This window comes from Balaenoptera acutorostrata, chromosome 14 (assembly GCF_949987535.1).
Source record: "Balaenoptera acutorostrata chromosome 14, mBalAcu1.1, whole genome shotgun sequence".
Lineage (NCBI taxonomy): Eukaryota > Metazoa > Chordata > Mammalia > Artiodactyla > Balaenopteridae > Balaenoptera > Balaenoptera acutorostrata.
Genome location: NC_080077.1, coordinates 84,290,789 through 84,312,050, shown reverse-complemented (window position 1 = coordinate 84,312,050; position 21,262 = coordinate 84,290,789). Strand labels below are relative to the sequence as shown.

Here is a 21,262-nt window from a genome sequence, read left to right as displayed (position 1 = left end):
GACCCTCCCTGACGCTTCTGGCCAGAACAGGATGTGGGGCAGGCGGTGTGTTTCTGTGACTGGCCACCTCTTTACCTAAATATTTGGGGGGCAGCCTTATTAAGTTTAATATGCAGATTATTTAAAAGCCCATCTTGGACTCGGTCTTGCTCACGTTTTCACCAGCTGGGCAAGAGGAAAGGCTGAGGTCGCAGTAGCAAACGTTTTGCTGGAAAGCTCAGTATGGTGAGTGGACTGAGCTGGTCTGACGGCAGGTGTTCTGGGTGCTCAGAACGATGCGGGCTTCTCACCAGGGAACAGCTGTGAGCCACAGCTGGGCTGGAAAGCAAAGGTCAGGGATCAGCACGGACCAACCCCTTTTCTAAAGCCATATCTGCAGAGAACTTAAGGTGCATGGCAGCAAAGGAAACACCTTGCCTCTTTCGGGTTATGGGAACGGAATAAGAGAGCTTGGCTACATCACTGGGAAAGACTGGAAGAATTCTGAAAATATCATCAAGGGCACTTATTCCATCCATCTCACAAAAAGATTCTGAACGATCCTATTTTTAGCTTTTCGAGCACTGTGTATCTTTCGTTATAAACCTCTTTGGAAAATGGGAAGAGGAAAGAGAAACAGTAGACGTTATGGCTTGTAGGATTGAACTGGAGAATGAATGAGGGAAACCATAAAAGTCCAAGAACCCTCATGCGATGTTCTAAAAATGTTCTTCAGACCTATGAAACTTTTACAAGTTGTACTTGTCTTGCATGGGATGAAGTATAATCAAGAACCTTGGCCCAGCACAAAAGGAACATTTTTGTTTGTTTGTTTAAAAATTACCCAAAAACCCTACTATGGCACTGTTGGAACCGACTGCCTAATAAAACTTTCCGACTATGTGGTCACCACGACGCTGAAAGCATCTGACACCAACAGAATTGCTGGGTCTTTTCTTGTAAAGAATGGTCTCTGGAGACCTGTGTTGTTTTGTACATAATACAAAGTACATACAAGTGTGTGTGGTTAATGTTGGCACTGGGAGGACCAAGACTTTGAGGTCAAAAAGAATCAATACTAATATAACATCAATACTAATATAACAGCCTCCCCAATGGTACCAAACCATGCATCCTGAGAGCATCAGGTCGGAGGCCACGTGAGGGCCTTCCGGGCTGCACCCACCACTCACTGAACTCGGGTCAACCTGGACATGCATCCATCTCAAGGGGCGGTGCTCCCCATCACCTCAGGACCTTTACATATGCTGCTCTCTTGGCCTGAAATATAAATCCCCCTTCACCATCGGCGTGGAGTTAAAATTTCCTTTGAAAATCCCTTGGATTCCAACCTGCGGTGTCTCAGGGAGTCCAATCCTGTCAGTTGGATTGTTTTGCTGCTGCTTTGTTTGCACAGCTGATGAAGTAGTTGGTTTGTGTTTAGGCAACCGATCTTAGAGCTCATTATAAACTCTGGAATTCTCCTCAGGAACTGAAATAAAGTGAAGGAAGAGAACGTCTGCATTTCTCACCTCCTGATTCTGCTAGGTTACGTGCTCATTCAGTGGCAGAGCAAGCCGCAGACCCCCCTCACTGTTTAAACTGTTCTCTCTCTTGCCCTCTCCTCCTGTCTCTGTATTATTGGGTTTACGTAAGGTAAATACCTAAAGCCAAATAGATATAAAATAAATCCTCCGTGTTGCACTTACACTGAATCACAATTAAACATGTATTTGCCAGTCTCTCCTACGAGGCCACGAGCTGCTTGGAATCAGGGCCTCTTTCCTTTCCACGTTTATATACACAGCACTGGCCTGAAGCACTCAGGAAACAGTTCCTTGAATCAGTCAATAAAGGAGTGAATGAACAAAACGTATCAGATTATCCACAACAACTTTTCTGTTAAAAATAACTGAACTTTGTCACTGTACGTATAAAAAAGTAAATCTTATCGCTGATCTCAGTCGTTACTTTCAGGGTCACCAAAAGGTTGCACTTACTCTGTAGGTTTCTCTGTGTGACTTGACAGGACATTATTACTTTTATCTTTTGGACTCCAACTGTTTAATCCATTAGGTGATATTCTTTTACTGATTTTTCCAGTTAATGGATGGAATTGACTATTCGTTTGGCATTTGAGACTGCTCTGACTGAAATATGATTTATCGGACATGATCTGTCTTTATCCACCTCTCCAACCAATAATATTAGACCCGGAACTGTTGTGTTTCATCCTGTGCATTTGTCGATTCCCCTCTGCATAGAAACAAGCTCTGATATCACACGTCTTAAAAAATAGACCACCTGCTCTCATCCTGTGTGACTCTCCAGATACTGTCTCTCAATGACTGCAAACCTTTTGGAAACGGTCCAGGAGCCGCTCTGCATCTTCATCTCTCTCCCTCTCTTCTGATTGATGGTTCCCCTCAGGCCCCCAGGCCCCCTCGAAATCAGCGATACCCATGGAGGCAGGCACTGTCATCGTGTCTGTGTGTCGCTCTGTACTAAAATTCTAAGTAGTAATCGAGCCTTAATTATTTTACTTCCTGGAACACTTTACTCTTCTGGTTTGTGCACCGCGACACTTAACCTCTTTTTCTCCGAACCTTAAAAGGTCTTCCCTTGGAGACCCCTTAGCAGCCTTGATTTTCTTCTGGACCTTTAAATGTGGATATACCCCGGGCTCCGCTGCGCTGCCCCCCTGTCAAACCCTGGCGCCGCAGGTCTTTATCCCACCTGCGTGCCCACGCCGGTGCGTCCTGTCTATCTGTCTGCTGCCTCCCCACCTCTCCAGCCTTGCGCTGACCCTCGTGCCCTGACTTGTACATCTTCTTCCTGCTTTGCTCTCCACGCCGCTCTCTCGGGGACCCCACGAACGTCCACCAGGGAACTCAGAATTTCGACCCCCTACAATGAGTTCCTCTCCCTTTCCAGTAAGTGGTACCGTCGTCCAGCTAGTTATCCTAACCGAAAACCTGGACGCCCCTGATTGCTCCAGTGTTCCTGGACCAGAGCGCGCGCGGGCTGTCAGCTCCACCGCAGGACAAGCTCGAAGCCCCTCCTCGCGCATCTCTGCTGCCCCCCCAGCCGCGACCGCGACCCCCGTTTTCTCTCTCCTTAGGTAGGAAAGCTTCCCCGTCCCCTGCTTCTTCCACCCCTACTCCTGCAGTGCATTCCCACCCAGTAGTTCGAGGGGCCCTTGGAGAAGGGAGATCAGACCGTGACCCTCCCCTTGCTTTCCCATCACGGTCAGCGCGGAGTCTCCCTGGCCGCCCAGCGGGGCTGGTCCGCCAGCCTCTTCCCCGCCATCCTCTCCCCGCGCACGTCTCAGACCCGCCAGGGGAGGTCAGGCCCTCCTCAGGGTCTGCCTCTAGCTCCTCTGCCTGGAATATCCTTCCTTCAGACCCTTGCGCGGCGGCCTCCTTTCCTACAAGTGGCCTGCCCTGCCCAGCTGATCAAAAGGGATTCACTCGACTGAGACAGGTTCTTCTTTATTTTTTTATGATGATTACCAGTATCTAAAATTATCATTTTTTAAACGATAACTTATATTATCTTTATTATATGTTATGTTAATTTATGCTATCTTTTTTTTTTTAATGAATTATTTATCTTATTTATTTATTTATTTTTGACTGTGTTGGATCTTCGTTGCTGTGCGAGGGCTTCCTCTAGTTGCGGCAAGCGGGGGCCACTCTTCATCGCAGTGCGTGGGCCTCTCACTGTCGCGGCCTCTCTTGTTGCGGAGCACAGGCTCCAGACGTGCAGGCTCAGTAGTTGTAGCTCACGGGCCTAGTTGCTCCGCGGTATGTGGGATCTTCCCAGACCAGGGCCCGAACCCGTGTCCCCTGCATTGGCAGGCAGATTCTCAACCACTGCGCCACCAGGGAAGCCCTATCTTTATTTTTTTAATTGAAGTATAGTTGATTTACAATATCATGTCAGTTTCAGGTGTACAGCAGAGTGATTCAGTTATACATCTATCTTTCTATCTATCTACCTATCTATTCTTTTTCAGATTCTTTTCCATTATAGGTTATTACAAGATACTGAGTAGAGTTCCCTGTGCTATACAATAGGTCCTTGGTGTTTATCTATTTTATATATAGTAGTGTGTATATGTTAATCCCAAACTCCTGATTTATCCCTCCCTCTTCCCCCATTAGCAACCCTAAGTTTGTTTTCTATGTCTGTGAGTCTATTTTTGTTTTGTAAATGAGTTCATTTGTATCTTTTTTCTCAGAGTGCACATATAAGTGATATCATGTGATATTTGTCGAAAATTATCATGTTTCCCGACCTGTTTCAGCTATTTATGGTATGTGATATCCTGTCTTATTACTGGTGTAGCTCCAACACCTAGAACGATGCCTGTTAGATTATAGGCCCTTGGTGCTTAATGAGTATTTATAGAATGAATTAATAAGTCAATAAGTTGTTTCTAAATATAGCATCTCTAAATATGAAAAGTGAGAGTTCGTATATAAATAGGACACATTTTGGAACATTCTGTGAGAGAAAATCTGCTCTTCCAAAGCATGTGTAAAATACTTACCCCCAATAATTGGATTTTACTAATTTTTGTGTGTTTGTGAACGTACAAGTTTTCTAATCCTTTTGTTCTTTGTATAGTACTTAGGATAGAAGTTTCAGGTCAAAGGTTTCATGACATCATTTGATAGCAAACTTCATGTCTTTATCTGGTTAATGATTCTTCAGTGGATACAAGTAATTATTAAATACTGGTGGTATCTTTAACAGCCAGAACAGGATTTTCTAATATTTAATGGTTTAGTACATTATATCGGTATTAAAAATGACATATGTAACATATTTATGCTATAATTATAGCCTAGAGAGATGAATACAAATAATTATATACACTTGTATAGAATATATGTGATTCTAACAATGTTTTCAAATGAACTTGTAAGCCCTTATGAAAATGTATACGTGAAAATATCTGTGTAGCTAAACTATTGTTCTGTTTGTAAAATTAATCAGAGCAGACGCTGTGTTTTCCTAAACTGTGGTATAACTGTGTTTTCCTAAACTGTTTTCCTAAACTGTGGTATAATGGAATGATCACAAGACTGTGGTTCAGAAAATCAGGTTTCTCATCCAGCTTCTGGGCTAACGAGGGCGATGGTGAACAAGCCTTTGTTCCCACTAGAATGTAAGCTCCATCAGGCAGAGGCTCGTGTCGGTTGTGCTCACTGCTGTATCACCAGCATCCAGAAAAGGCAAGGACCAGTGCAAGTGCTGGACAGATATTTGTTGCATGAATTATACTTCTCCAAATGTACAGTTTCCACATCTATAAAACAATGTTCCTTCCAACCCTTACATTCCGGATAATAAGAGAGCCCTTTGAATATAAATCAGACAGATTCATGGCTGGAATTGTTTACCCAGCTGTTACCCGGGCCTTTATGCAATTGTCTAGTGCATCAAAACTCTTTGTGATGAATATTTATTAACATGAGTAAGACAAGAGATATTGGTCCATGATTGCCATCTTCAGAAGGACTAAAACAAAAACTTCAAAATTAAAAACTATTATTCAAATCCACCAAATTAAATAAGTATAAAAGAAAGTTCAATAACCAACCTCTTAAATGATGGTTTTGCAAAGTGTGTAGCACTTACATTTTGAAAGCTATGAAGGTTTAAAGCTGCTGTAAGGATTTGGGGACACCCTGTAGATACACCTTTCTTTGAGAAAACTTGATATCGCCCTTAAAAATACAAATTGGTAAAGAACTCTTCACTTTTAAATTTTTTCTTTTCATTCATTGAACAAATATGTCATGACAACCACGTGTAACAGGTGTTAGGAAATGCGGGAGAAGCCAGGCTCTGACAGCCCCTCCCCATCATCTGGATGGCCAGGCACACAGAACCTCCTGGCCGGAATCAGGATCAGCACCGGAAACACTGCAGAGGAAACCTGAGGACTGGGGGCTGCTGACCAGACAGTGGCCCCTCCTGACCGCCGTCACTCACAGCCTCCCCAGAACAGCCACCAGGACCAAGCCAGCCATGGGGGCCACTGTCCAGTCCCTTCACGTCCTCCAGACCGATGCTTGATGAGACCCTGACCCCCTTTTTAATAAAACCATTGCTGCTCTGTCCCCGACACTCTCCATCCCCCTTCTCCTGCCTATTTTTATCTGTAGCACAGATTACCAGGCCTCTTATATATATTTGTTGATGTGATCATTGCCTTGCTTGTATACACACACGTATGTAAGCTCCATGAGGGCAGAAAATTTGTTACTCATCAGTATATACCCAGCACCTAGAACAGTGTGGGACACCTGGTTGGTGCTTAGTAAATATTTGTTGGATGGATGGATGCATGGATGGGTAAATAAATGAACAACTGAATGAACAGATACTCTAACCTGAACCCCTTACAGCTGATTCTCTTAACTGTTTCTCTCCAGTTTTCAGTATTCCCCCCCATATAGATTTAAAATTTGCCCTCATTTTTCTAGCTATCAACCTCATTATTTTCAATAGAATTTGGTGTTCTACCCTCGTTTATTGCCTCAGGCTGCCTGGGGTAAACATTTTTCACGATTCTAGTTGGCTCACTTGGGTAATACGCCCTGGGAGCTTGCCCCTTCCCCTCAGGCGGGGTGCAGCCAATATGCATGCAGGGATGGAACATTGCTCTACACGGTGACTTCATACAGGGACTACATCTAAGAAGGAGGCACAGGATACACATAAATAAACACCCAAACTAAGCTAAACAGCACCCAGAGTGGCCAAAGGTGAAGTTCCTGCCTTGAGTAAGTGTACAAATTCTACAATGACAAGTCCAGTGGGCAACACAGAGACCAGAAAGAGGACAGGTGAAGAATCCAGAGCCATAGGTGAGGAAATGGGTACATCCACGGGAAGGTTGGTAGGAGCACAAATTGCTACAAGGTTTCTAAACGGCAAGTTAGAAACAGTTAATAAGATCAAACAGATTCCTACCCTTTCACTAGCATTTCAACTTCTAAAAATTTATTCTATAAAAACTCCTGTAACAACTGGAAACATCCCAAATGCTCATCAGCAAAGAGATGGTTTAATTGTGATGCCACATAACCATACAATGAAACAGTACAACCTTTAAAAAGAATATAGACCTGTTTGTATTGTATTGTAATTGTGTTAAGTGGGATGAGAAAATGCACTTTCTTATGAGAGCTGTGATTCACACCACTGTTCTAGATACTAAGGATAACGGTGAGGAATATTCCCCACGTCCCCCTCCTTGTAGAAATTAAATTCAAATTGGTGAAACAACAACAAACAAACCAATAAAGCTTTACTAGCAGATGGAACAGCGTCATGAAGAACTATAAAGCGTGGCAAGGGGATAAAGAGTGACGAGGGTCAGAAAAAGCCTCTCTGCGGAGGTGATGTTGGAGCAGAGCCCTGAAAAAACAAGAAAATCAGAAGCACAGACTGAGGGCAAAGGGCCCCGAAGCAGCATGCTTGGGGTGTCCAAGTAAATGCAAGGAAAGCAGAATTGAGGGGAGGGCAGTGACCACGTGGGATGGGGGGAGGGAAGGTCTGAAAGGCAGCCAGGGACCCGATCGTATGCATTTTGGAGTCGTGATAACAGTTTGGACTTTCTTTTAATTTTGATTGATAAACCATCAGAAGATCTTGAGCAAGGGAGTGACATATTCCAGTTTACTAAGCATGGCTGATATATAGAGAATATTCCACATTGAGTCCATAGGATATAACCCATGACATCTTTTATTAGACAACTTACAAAAGTGTTGCATTGACCCAAAATGAGAGGAAAACGTTCAGTTTTCATACAGTTGATTTAGGAATGTTTTTAGGCATCTTCTTCACAGGGGTTTTATGAGGATTGAAAACGTTATGTGTATACACATATGTATGTATTTTATGTATGTGGTTATGTACATAGAGCATTTTTCATATATTATTCATGGGTATTAAATGATACTATGTGAAAATAAAATGTAAAGAAAATGAGAAATGCGTATAGAATGTGTAGGTAGAAAAAGCATGGCAGGTTGTAAAAGTCTAACAGTTTGTCTAACCTTTCGACATTGCTCGAATCAAATAAATGTTTTAGAATTCCATATCCTTGCTATGAATCGTATACTGGCTAGTGCATTTCAAAGGGACTCAAGAAAGTTGCTCTGAACTTAGAGTTTATCAAGGAAATAATCAGCCAGTATGATTCACAGTGCAAAAAGAGACTCAGCCCAAAACTGCGGTCAGAAGGCTACAGCTGGGTCGAAAGGCCATGCATAGCTGGGAAGCCTGGAATTAAGATAGTACCTGTTCTGCCTACATAGGTAACCTCTGTGTCACGTCAGATGAGATCATCTATGTTACGGTGTTGCAAAAATCATTAAATAAAGTGCTGCTTTTTTTTTCTTTGTGAGGATTGCAGATACCTGGCAGTACCAACACAGCGGTATTTTTCACGCTGAGTTCCAAGTGCCTCTTCTCCTTTAAAGGACATGGTCCATCCATTTAGGTTTGTCCCTATGCAGTTGGAGCATCCCAGATTAGGAGAAACCTGTTAGGTTCCACAGAACAGTTCAGTGCAAAATCCAGTTTTTCACTGAAGTTGACAACTTCAGCAGCAGTAATACAAGGACTGCATTTTTGGCTCATTGGGATACAGGCAGCTGGTCTACCTTCCGCTGCTACCCCCTTGGCCAAAGCATCCTTTGGCAAAGAGATTTAATTAATCAGAGTATTCTCTTAGACACTACTTTTCTGCGTAGATTTTTAATTATATGCATAATTAACTATCGTACTTGCAGAATCAATCGATATTCAGGGGGAGTCGTCTGAAACAAACTTAGAGTTTCTTTCACTCTCTCCTGTCAGAGTCAGGCCACAAGAAGTTAAAAAGCACCATCCAGAGAAGCACAGAGACGGGAATGGCAGCCGAGATGAGAAAGATGGTGAGACAGCCGAGCCGGGAGTCTACGGATGGCAGCATCAACAGTTACAGCTCCGAGGGAAAGTAAGTGGTCTCTGCACATCTGCGTGGCCCGGGGCCAAGGGTCCTGTAGTCACAGGGCAGATAGCAAGGCCCCCAGGGTGACCCTGCAGCTTCTTTATACAGCCAGGAGGTCAACCATCCACTTGAAAACAGCCTGACCTCTCTGGATACACACACACACACACACACACACACACACACACACGGACACACCTTTGCACCTGGTCACACAGACATTTCAAAGGGATGAAGAAATTGACGGGTGAACGTGAATAAACTGACTTCTATCATCCAGAAAATCTCAGAATAGTCCATGACCAGATGCTTATTGTAGAAATGCCACATTTAATGGATTCTTTCTTATGGTAAATTCATTGTCTGGCCCAGTTACCAAAACCTGAATTAAAACTTAGAGGTGTGGAACTAAGTGCCCGTATTCCTACTTTTCTCCAAACTATTTTGGGCTCTAAGTTGTTGTAAGTCTAACGTTCTCATAATAGCAACTTAAAATTTCTTGTTTTTAAAACATCACGAATTCATTTTTACCTTAGGAAAAAGAGCCCAGGAGCTATCTGCTTCATTGTTTTTCTGATTAAAGAATTTTAGTTAATCCTGAAACTAATTAATTTTGAAAAAATACAACCAGATTTTTGTTTTGGTTACTTGACATGATTTTTACCATTTCATATAGATCTTGCACAAAACCTGCATTTTCCTATGCTTGAGAATTTTTCTGGTTAAATTGAACTTCTACTAAGGTGATAGATAACAAGTAATTAGTATCCTACAGTGGGTTACTTGGGAATTGACCATGTACAAGTTTTCCGTAATTATTTATTACCATTCAAATATCTTTTACCAATCTAATATTAACAATTTATTTTATTTTCCTGGCATTTTTCTATTCTGTTCAGAAAATGAAGTAAATTCTGCCAAGTTAATGTTCATGATATGCTTTCCCATTCCTAAAACTAGTGAATCCCTTTATTTGCTCCAATGAGTGATATGCATACTCCCAACAAGATACAGCCAAGAACAAAAATCAGCAGGCATGATGTTATGTAGTTAAACTTGCTGACAAAATACCAATATTTGCTGAAGTATTATGAAGCAATCTGCAAATAGAAAACTAGAGACACTATTTTCGGATATAAAAATTAACAAAGCTAGATTGGGATTGACACATACACACTACTGTATATGGAATAGATAACTAATAAGAACCTACAGTATAGCACAGGGAACTCTACTCAATACTCTGTAATGGCCTATATGGGAAAAGAATCTTAAAAAGAGTGGATATATGTATATGTATAGCTGATTCACTTTGCTGTACACCTGAAACTAACACAACATTGTAAATCACCTCTACTCCAATAAAATTTTTTTAAAAAGTAAAAATTAACAAGCCTAATAATATTTACCTCCACCATGAATAAGCCACTTAACCTCTCATAGATTTATTTTATAGTCTCTGGATGGGATAATAATTAATACCCTATCTAATTCCTTTGATTGTGAAGAAATAATATGTGTGAAAGCACACTGGAAACAATCAATCCTTATAGAAACCTGTTTATTCCAAAAAATACTTATTGAAGTCCAACTATGTAACAAGCCTGGTTCTTGTTACCCAGGAGATGTCAGTCAACAAGAGCACAGCCACTGCTCTGGGAGAGCCTGTAGCCCGGAGCTTCAGGCAGTCCTGGTGTGGTGAGAAATAGATGTACGTTAACCAATTCATTTCCATTTGAATTAAATAAAAATCTCAGGTAATATGAAATTTTAATTCTTTCAGAAATGAAGAAATTAAACATTTTGATTTGTAAATAAGAATTTGTACTATACTATAATATTTATTCAAGAAATTATTAGCCATTTCTTAACAATTAGTGTTAATGTTACTTAATGCTGATGAGCAATTATTTATGTATTAGTTCATGACATAAAATTTTGCACCTTGTATCTTACGTCAGTGATACATTTATGTAGGGATTTGTATTTGTAAAGTGTGCGGAAAACTTACTACATTAAAAACTATAACTGAGCCCTCCTGAATAGAACATCAGGTCTTTTTTTAAACTTTTTATTTTTTATTGGAGCATAGTTGATTAACAATGTTGTTAGTTTCAGGTGAACTTATGGTTACCAGGAGGGAAGCGGGGGAGGGATAACTGGGAGTTTGGGATTGACATGTACACACTGCTATATTTAAAATGGATAACCGACAAGGACCTACTGTGTAGCACAGGGAACTCTGCTCAATATTATGTAACAACATCAGGTCTTAAATTGATCGTTTAGATCTTTTCGCCATCAGTGCTGAGCTTCATGGGCTTGGTTCAGAGGAAATGCAAAGAATCAGTAAGTAAACCGATTGCCTAAGTACTGTTTGATTCATGATCAGAACTCGTCATCTAATGGAAACTAATGAAAAGAATTCTAGAAGATCTAATGTCTTGATTGTTGTCCTTTTGCTAATAGCTTAATATTTCCTGGAGTGAGACTAGGAGCGGATAGTCAATTCAGTGATTTTCTCGACGGACTGGGACCAGCCCAGCTTGTTGGCCGCCAAACCCTCGCCACCCCTGCAATGGGTAAGAATAATTTTTTTCTGTAGGAAAACTGATGTTTCATGGTTGATAAGATCATTTAAAGTAGCATAATAAAAATAATAATAAAAAAATTAAGTAGCATAATAGTAATACAAGCGAGAAGCAACATTTTAGCTCAGGGGTTGCTGGTTTCAAATGACTATTCTAATTTCTAATGCATTTTTCTAACTTGAGATATGCAAGATGACTAAAGTTAGTCATTAATCTCTGAATTATCAAAATTCTTTTAAGACAGAGAGTCTACAGTAAATCCAAATGTAGGAGAAGGGTAGAATTTTATAGCACGGAAAAAACGATGGATTATTCAATAAAGGAGATTGGCGTAAGTGTCTAGCTATGCAAAAAAATATTAATGAAATTACCTCCCTACTTCAGAACTTAAAAAAATAATGTTTTGGGGGCTTCCCTGGTGGCACAGTGGTTGAGAATCTGCCTGCCAATGCAGGGGACACAGGTTCGAGCCCTGGTCCGGGAAGATTCCACATGTCGCGGAGCAACTAAGCCCGTGCACCACAACTACTGAGCCTGTGCTCTAGAGCCCGCAAGCCACAACTACTGAAGCCCGTGCTCCGCAATAAGAGAAGCCACCACAATGAGAAGCCTGCACACCGCAACGAGGAGTAGCCCCCACTCACCGCAACTAGAGAAAGCCCGCGCACAGCAACGAAGACCCAACGCAGCCAAAAACAATTAATTAATTAATTTTTAAAAAATTTGAACTCAATTGTAAAGGAGAAACAGGGGGTGGAGAAAGACACTGGAAAATACAGAAAATCACTTAAGTTAATGTTTCTATACTCTTGGAGTGGGAAAGAACTTCCAGACCAAAGCCAGATAAATTTCTACTAGCAAAATATGCCATATATAAAGTTTAAAAAGATGATAAATGGAGAAAAGTATATGCAACATGTGAAATAGATGTTTCCTGAAGGACATGAGATTGCAGCTTGAAAGAACCCATAGAGTAGTCAGCAAAATGCATGAGAATAGGTCAATACAAAGACATCATCGTGAGATTTTACACCACCAGAGGTTGATAGAACACCCCACAAGTTTCCTAAGAGGAAAAATAATTTTATGCAGACTATCAAAAATCTGCTTCTCATTGGACTCTTCAATAATAATACTGGAATCAATCCAGAAGATGAGCATTGCCTTCGAAATTCTGAGTAACAATTGATTTCCAACGAAGACTAAAATAGCCAGTCAAATCATCAAGTAAGTATGAGGCTAGAATAAATACATATTCAGACAGGAATGGTCTCAAAACATTTTCCTTATACCCAACATTGCTCAGAAAGCTATTGGAAGATATACGTCAACAAAATGAACTAAGTGAATGTAAAAATTGTGAACTACAAAAGAGGAATATGACCTCCAGTAAATAAATGCTTCCACACAAGAGAGAAATGGGTGGGATACCCAGGACGGTAGGGAAGGAAAATGTAATAAAACAGCTGCAACGGGCTTTATAAGCAACCTGTCCAAGCTGTATCAATAGCATGTCAGATTCGTAAGACAAAATCTATAGAATACCTAATGTGCTTGATTTTATGGAAGAGATAAACAACCAAGAGAGAGTAAGGGGTCGAATCGGTGATACATCCATAAAAATGTCAGCAAGGGCTTTTTAAAAGACACTTAGTGGGTATAGGGAAAAAGAAGAGTGTCCAAGAAATGAGAAGTAATCCTGGTACTCCAGTTCACTCGGCTACAAATAATGTTGCCTAATCATAATATAAATATTAATATTGGGAGAAGAGGATGACAGAAAATGTCAAGTATATGGTGGGGGTAGGAAGCAGTGAGAGAGAGCAAAATTGGGGGTCAATAATGATACCTAAAACTGAAGAAAAAAAGGAAAATATATGTATGGTATTTAGAGATTAGGATGCAAATGCCAAAAAGTAAAAAATAAATCAGTTAAAATACTGAGAATTTTGAAAACAGTGACCTTTGGAAGGCAAGAGGTTGTGAGAAAGGCTGGGAATATTTTATACTAATAACAAGTCTTAGAGAACAGTTTGACTCTTTAAACTATGTGTGTATGTGATTAAAACAAAAACAAAAACCCAAGAGTCCAGGAGCTAAGGTCTGAAACAGAATTATTATAAACAATAAACGATAAACTAATAAACAATCCAGAACCACAACATTGATCAATGGACCAGGCAAGTAAAAGGAATTCACAACTGAGAAAGTAGAAATGATTCAACCAACTAAAAACAACTTAGAAATAATTATATTTAATATTTTCAGGGATAAAATATCGTATCATTCAGAAAAAGTTGAGCATCTTATAAAAATAGGTAAAGGACATGAACAGGCAATACAAAAGAAGGAATAAAAACTGAAAATATTTAGAAATATGTTCAACCTCCCTAATAATCAAAGAAATGCTAATTATAACTTTTTGAATGTCAGATTGGCAAAAAGTAGGCATGTTGCTCATAACAGTATTAGTGGGCTGTGGGAAATGGGAAAGACAGATTCTTCTGGTCACAGTACAAACTGGCACAACCTTTCTGAAGGATGTTGGCAACACACATGGCATTTTTAAATGTCCATTCAATTAGACCTAACAATTGAAAATCTGGGAATTTATGCTCAAGAAATAATTGACCAAGGGTGCAAAAATTCTTTATAAAGCTGTTCATTCTAATGCTGTTTATGATGACAGCAATGTAGATAACCTGTATTTCCATCCAGAGGGATCTGGTTAAATATGTAATGACATGCCTATTCAGTGATTCATACAGTCAATAAATTGAGGATGTATGGTCATGATGGATAGATAGATAGATACACATATAGTTAGAGAGATAGAGATGGATAGATTGATACATAGATATAAATAGTGATAGAGAGAGAAATAAGGAAAGAAGGAAGGAAGGAAGGGAGGGAGGAAAGGAAGGGAAGAAGGAGGAAAGAATGAATGAACTTGTGAAATTGCTAGGATATTTACCAAAACATTAATGGAGGTTTTCTCTAGATAATGGAAACACAGATAATTGTACTTTTTATTAAGAAGTATTATATAATAGATGACATAAAGGATAAGAAATCTTATTAGAGTACAAGAATCACTTAAATACTTCAGTATTGTTGCAGTTAAGTAATTTATAAACTAGTATGAGACTCTCGTAAGTTAGATTAGCACCGGAAAAATGAAGAGAAACATTTCAAAACCTGATTTGGAGGTAGGGAAAGAAAATGGGGTAGGGGAGCTCAAAATATTAGTTATTTATGAAGATCATGAAGATCATAATTTGGAGTCTCTTATGGACCTCTATTTTTTTAACTGCATGTGACTGCAAAGAAGCTGAAACATTTTGCTTCCTCCACTCACAGGTGATATACAAATTGGAATGGAGGATAAAAAGGGCCAATTAGAAGTTGAAGTGATTAGAGCACGAAGCCTCACGCAAAAGCCTGGTTCCAAATCCACGCCTGGTAAGGAGCGGTGTTACTGTTTGGACAAGAGAGTCTTACATGGGCAAAAACTCAAAACATTTGCTGCATTTGAATTTCACATGCTCTATTTTGCATTATCTGATTGACTAACAAGACAGCTTTTCTATGTTCTTTGATTGTGGATCAAAGAAAAGCGGATCACAAAAGTGGATCTGTGTTTTCCTTGCACAATTATTCTGTCAGGAAGCATTAGGAAGAGTCTTGTTGTATTAAGACAAAGTTTAGTTATGATGGCTTCTTAGCTGTGTCGGTTATTTTTTTTCTGCCCATTTATAAACGCAGGATAAAAATTCTGTTTTAATCACAAAAAGGATGAGCTTTTAGATATAAAATGAGCTTTAAGATATAAACCTGTTTCGTATTGCCAGCCATAAACCAAGTCAGTCAGAATCTTATGATAACTTTGCATGCATTTACTTCAAAAGAGGAAAATGGCGTTAGTGGTAACATATGGGTTTTAAGGGATAGAATTTATGGAGCACTGAAAATTTTAAATGGTTTAAATAATCAATGGGAAACTTTTAACAAGCATCTTTATTTGTCTAAGGAAGCATTCTCTAATAAAAACAATTTAACTTGAAGGATTAACTTCTTATCTGTTAATGTTACCTTTGTTCAGCTCCATACGTCAAAGTGTATCTTTTGGAGAACGGGGCCTGCATAGCCAAAAAGAAGACAAGAATTGCACGAAAGACCCTTGACCCCTTGTATCAACAGTCCCTGGTTTTTGACGAAAGTCCACAGGGTAAAGTCCTTCAGGTCAGTAATAGCTGGTTTGACTTTTTACACTGTAACAGGCCCATTATCCATATCAACATTGAAGAGGTGGTCCAACAGGAAGAGAATAAAGTCCAAATTGTTCATTTACAATATACGTAATATATAGCATCAAAATATCTTTTGGTTCTAATGGAAAACAAGATTTTAATTTTCACTCTCCTTTTCTTCCTTCTCTCCATCCTCTCCTTTTACTTCTGCTCTATTTCCCACCCATTTCCTCTCCTAGATAGATAAATAGATGATAGATAGATAGATAATTGATAGATGGATAGATAATCAGGGCAACCAATGCTAATACTAGTTTATTGAGCCAGACATGGGATTCAAAGAGGAAGAAAGGAAAGGACCAGCAAACATTCAGGACGGGTTGAATGTCAGGTGCATTGTTAAGTGCCTCCTTTTCTAAATGTTTTGACCACGATTATTCCCATTTTAAAGATTATGTCTGAGGATCACAGGGATTAAATAATTTGGCAAGGTTATTCAGTAAACTGAAAAGGCAAGATTCACCATCCCTGCCTGTGTAAAGCAGTTGAGTGAGTTCATTTGGGAACCTCCCCTGGGGATTAAAGGGTTGGAAACAGAACCTGGCACAAGTGTAATGGAAATCTTACCTGACACCAAAAGGAGACAGAAGGTGATAATTGTCAGTGAGCTCACTGACTTATTAACCTGATCAAGTCAAAATTGTCACGCAAGTCCTCAAGGACAGCTTACAATTATTGTTCAACTTGCCCGTTCACTAACAAGTCTATAATATAAAAGAAATTTAATGAATATTCTCATCCTTTGTACATACTGCACCATCCACACACGCCGTGGTACAGGGAGTTGGGTTGTTTCGCCCTCCTAGCTTGCACACATTTTCGTTTGTATATCTCTGTGGCCCTGCACTTTGCTTACTAGATCGTAGTTGCTAAAGATGGTTTTGAATTTATATATACATAAACGTGTGTATTTATTTTTAACATGGTTTATGTAGACAATACCCTCATTGACTAGGGAAACGTGATTTTCGTTCCATCACATCTAAAAATCCTGGTGAAGTGTCTCTCGGAGTACCTGAAGGATAGTACCTTTTTATTATTATACCTCCTTGGTCTTAGTTATATTCATTTCCCCCGCTTCCCTCACTGGCTCACTTTTACAGAATAGTTTGTTTTCAACTGTTCACACATGAAGGAGAGAAGCTCAGGCTTTACTGCGGTTGTCTGTCTCTGCAGGTGATTGTCTGGGGAGACTACGGCAGGATGGACCACAAATGCTTCATGGGCGTGGCCCAGATCTTGTTGGAGGAACTGGATCTTTCCAGCATGGTCATCGGCTGGTACAAGCTGTTCCCCCCGTCATCACTGGTTGAACCCACGCTCACCCCCCTGACCCGCCGGGCTTCCCAGTCATCTCTGGAAAGTTCCACCGGGCCCCCCTGCATCCGGTCCTAATGAACTCACACCAGTAAGACTCTACCTTCAGGATAATAATCTGAACCAGATATTTCATGATCGAAAGAATGGTTGGAGACAGACAATCAACTTGTGTTTTGCCGGTAGTCGTGTTTCAATAATATGTCCCTATCGTTGTTTAAAACCTGGCTTCACATGACAGAACAAGGCAGTTGTCAAATACAGGAAGTTAATGTGCTAGTGAGAATCACTGATGCTTCTGACAAATGAGAGAGGGGAAACTACAAATTCACACACACACACACACACACACACACACACATCCCAAATTGAACTGGAAACTCTCACTCTGTGAAAAGCTGTATTTTACCTGTTTTTTGCACAAACCGCAAGCAGTGATATTTCCCTGGGGTTGACAAGTTTTGTTTCTTTGTGTGTTGTTTGTTGATTTCGGTTTCTTGATTTGTTTTGTTTCGGTTTGGTTTTCACTGTATTTGTTATTTCCACTCGTTTTTGGCTGTGGCATGACAGGCCTCGTGATATTTACAGAGACCCTTCCTTTCTTTTTCCAAAAGCACCAAAAAAAAAAGGGCTGAAGCAGTCTCTGTAGCATCTCCGCAGAGTGTGTACAACAAGACAAGATGAGGCCAATGCAGGGTTTCACTCACTTTCGCTTTATAATCCTTCCAGGTCTTATGGTCTTACCCAGAAAACAAAAAGTTATCTTCCAAAAACAAATAACCACAGAATCACTTTTTTTGAGTGAAGCGCGTATCTGTTTGCATTCTAAAACATTAATTTATGTTTTCCACTGTTTTGCATGGAATACTTTTACAGAACCGAGTCTGCAGCTAGTGCTGGGAACTAAACTGACAGCATCATGGTACCTTGGAAACACTCCTGGTAATGCCTTTTCCTTCCTGACATCCAAAAAAAAAAAAAAAGCAAAACAAGTATACGCTCATGTGTACAAACCATATGTTTGACTTCCCAAAATGGTGACTAGAAATGGATTTGAGCCTCAGACACTTTGAGCAATGCCCCAGCTCCTCAGCCATGCCTCCGTGTAGACACACCACCTGTTCTGGAAAGAGCAAGGTGTGGGCTGTTAATATCCCACTGGAAATTCCCGTCAAAATATTCTGCACTAAACTAATGTTTTTTATCCAATTTTAATTTACATTTCTTTGAGATTGATGCAAGCACAAAGCTTGATTTTTTTTACTGCAGAGTATCTTACTTCTGGGGGGCGGGAAATGAAACAAAGTCCAATTTCAATTTGCATTTTCTTCATCTGAGTTTTTCTCGGCCTTGAATTCCCTTGTGACCTTCTGTATATGTGCTACCAACTGCAGGCTCTGCAGGTGCATTGAGATCTTCTCCCTCCTTTTATGGGTCCCTCCACTTTTGTGATTTCACAGATAGAGCAGCATGACTTGGAACTGTTCAAAGCTGCATGCACGTTTTGTAAAAAAAAAAAAAAGAAAAAGAAAAAGAAAATAAAGAAAGAGAAAGCAAAGAAAAGAAACAAAAGGTTATTTAATAATGTATGTTAGTTCCACATAGGCCAGCTTGTATGTTGCATGTACTTGTACAGTTTGCTTGTTAATTACTCTACTGAAATAACCAAGAAATCTAAGCCATCCATTTTTTGTTATAGACATTTTGCAGGTTTCAGCCAGACTCAGCCTGTGAGTCAGGGGTGAAATGTCTATAGATGGACTTTATTTTTTACCCTCTGGAAAACGTGATGTAGTATGGACCAAATTCCTTCTAATAAATATTTTGGTGTAGATTCCTCCTGTGGGGCTGTAACACATGTAGACACTGTGTACACATAGATTTTAATCCATAGACATACTGCCTGCACCAAGTGAATTATTTATTATTTACACACGCCAGAACGACCTGCCCATCGTTCCCAGGGCACAGATTGACCACTGGTCACCATGCTGAGCAGGAAGGACTGAAGCATTGGTGTACTTCTACTAGATTCCGTTCTGTCTTAGTGGCCAACAATCAACTGATTCTAATTGGGTAGTATCTTTCTATTTTGACCACTTGTCTTAACACTCCCCTGTGCTTTTAAATGAACTTCCAACTCATGTATGTAAACATGTTTAATAAAATTTACTTTTCATGTCAGTTGACAGCCATCTGTGTTCTGTGTTTTGCCAGATATTCATTGTGGGTTCTATGGGGCAAGATGGGAGCCAGATCACAGGAAGGGAGGTGGGGTTTGTCACCTGCTGGGGGCACTTGACTTGTCACCGCACAATTTGTGTCTTAATCTCCGGCCCAAAGGGTACTTTGCATCACGTACAAGTTTTCACTTTGTCAGCCTAAGTGAGCACATGACTATACTTCTGAAAAGTGGCATTATTAAAAACAATAAATCTCAGTAAGAATCAAATGGAAGGTTGTTTTCCTGCTGCTGTTTAAGTGTGCTGTTGTCCAATTGCCGAATCATTTCAAGTACGATGCAACATGTCAAAAATATTAATTCCTGCATCTCTTGTGGAAGTGTCTGGTTCCTCTTTCCGTCGGTTCCTTCTGGACCCCTGACCGATTTGTAGAACTTTGCGTTAGAGTTGGTCAACCTAACCAACCAAGCAATTCATTAAATCGTCTTCAACAGAATCTTAGGGAAAAAAATATATCTTCAAAGATAATAGATGAGTCTCCAAAAGTAGTATGTTAAAGAAAAATTATTGGCTTTCTTAATTTAATTTCATGATATTTTTTTTCTTCCCCCAAAATGCATTCATATATGATGCTAAACCTGGCCTCTGTATACCTACACCTAATTAAATCTCAGAGACAGAGTTTTGAGTGAAAGAGGAAAGAATAGCTTTATTGCTTTGCCAGGCAAAGGGGGCCACAGTGTGCTAATGCCCTCAAAACTGTGTGTCCTGCCCTGGAGTGGGTAGTGAGTGGTCAAGGAGCAGGGCATGATCAGCTCATGAACATTCTTTTGATTGGTTGGTGGTGAGGTAATCGGGAGTCGGCATCATTAACCTTCTGGTTCCAACTGGTCTGGGGACTACGCGCTTATGGGCAGCATGCTGTTAAGTTCTCCCATCTGTTGGGGGTTTTGGTATCTGCAAAACAGCCCAAAGACATTGCTATGTGTATCCCTTGAGGGGAACCAGGACCCTGCCCCAAGGTTGCACTATTGTTTCCTGACTACTCCTCCCGTGTCTCTGCATGCCCTCCCTTCCCTGATTAGCAACTGTTTGAACCTGCCCGTTGGAACTCAGGGAAGGTTCTGGAGGCTGAATGAAGCCTATTTCCTGTAATCAAGAAATGGGGGACACAGGAAGGCTTGTGTACCCGGAAAGGCTTTTGTGCCTAGGATCCTGCACGGTTTCATATATTTCATCACCATCATCCTCACAACACTTTGTGATCACTGATTTCATGTTGCATTGCTGTAAAATAACTGTTGTGATCTAGTCGCCACATTCTAGGAGACCTTAAATTTTTATAGACCACACGGGCTTTAGCTTTGTAAAGCAGAGTAAACACAACTAAATCGAAATCAAATTTGAGACAATCAGTTGTTTAAAGTTTTTTAAACAGTTGACTGAATTTTACCCTATCAAGTCAGCCATTTGTTTGGTCTAAAAGTCGTGGAATTATCTGTGAGGCTGGGTCAACAGGAGACAAAAACAGCTTATCAATTCATTGTACAACACACTGTCAGAGCAGAGCTTTTAACGCACCGGCAGTCAGACGGCACAGGCTGGAGGCCGGCAGGGGCTGCCACCGAAAGAGAAGGCAGCTGAAGGCGGCTCGAGGATTCTTCTGTCTGGACAGGCACAGAAGCAGAAACCGCTCTGCACATCACACAGGTTTGCACGGCGTTATGATTTCAGGGCCTGCATGATGGAGAGGAGGTAACCGGAAGGACAGTCATTTTGCTAAATCCTCAGGGTTTTTTGCCGACTCTGACAACTTAATTTCTGGAAATCCCAGCCCGAGATATGTGATCTGATTTTACTTAA

General features: G+C 40.4%; 1 protein-coding gene across 43 annotated transcripts in view; it reads left to right on the top strand.

Moving 5' to 3' along the window:
- Nucleotides 1-19,400, top strand: part of RIMS1 (regulating synaptic membrane exocytosis 1) — a 465,974-nt gene extending 446,574 nt beyond the window's left edge. For 40 of the 43 annotated variants that reach the window (XM_057527863.1, XM_057527869.1, XM_007166655.3 and 37 more), the window contains 5 exons: nucleotides 8,866-9,004; nucleotides 11,468-11,580; nucleotides 14,950-15,051; nucleotides 15,692-15,831; nucleotides 17,076-19,400. In XM_057527863.1, the coding sequence (XP_057383846.1) occupies nucleotides 8,866-9,004; nucleotides 11,468-11,580; nucleotides 14,950-15,051; nucleotides 15,692-15,831; nucleotides 17,076-17,294 (713 nt within the window). In that variant the 3' untranslated portion in view covers nucleotides 17,295-19,400. The remainder of the gene's footprint in view (nucleotides 1-8,865; nucleotides 9,005-11,467; nucleotides 11,581-14,949; nucleotides 15,052-15,691; nucleotides 15,832-17,075) is intronic. The other 3 variants (XM_057527872.1, XM_028168826.2, XM_057527873.1) reach the window with 1 other exon arrangement.
- The last annotated feature ends 1,862 nt before the right edge of the window (nucleotides 19,401-21,262 follow it).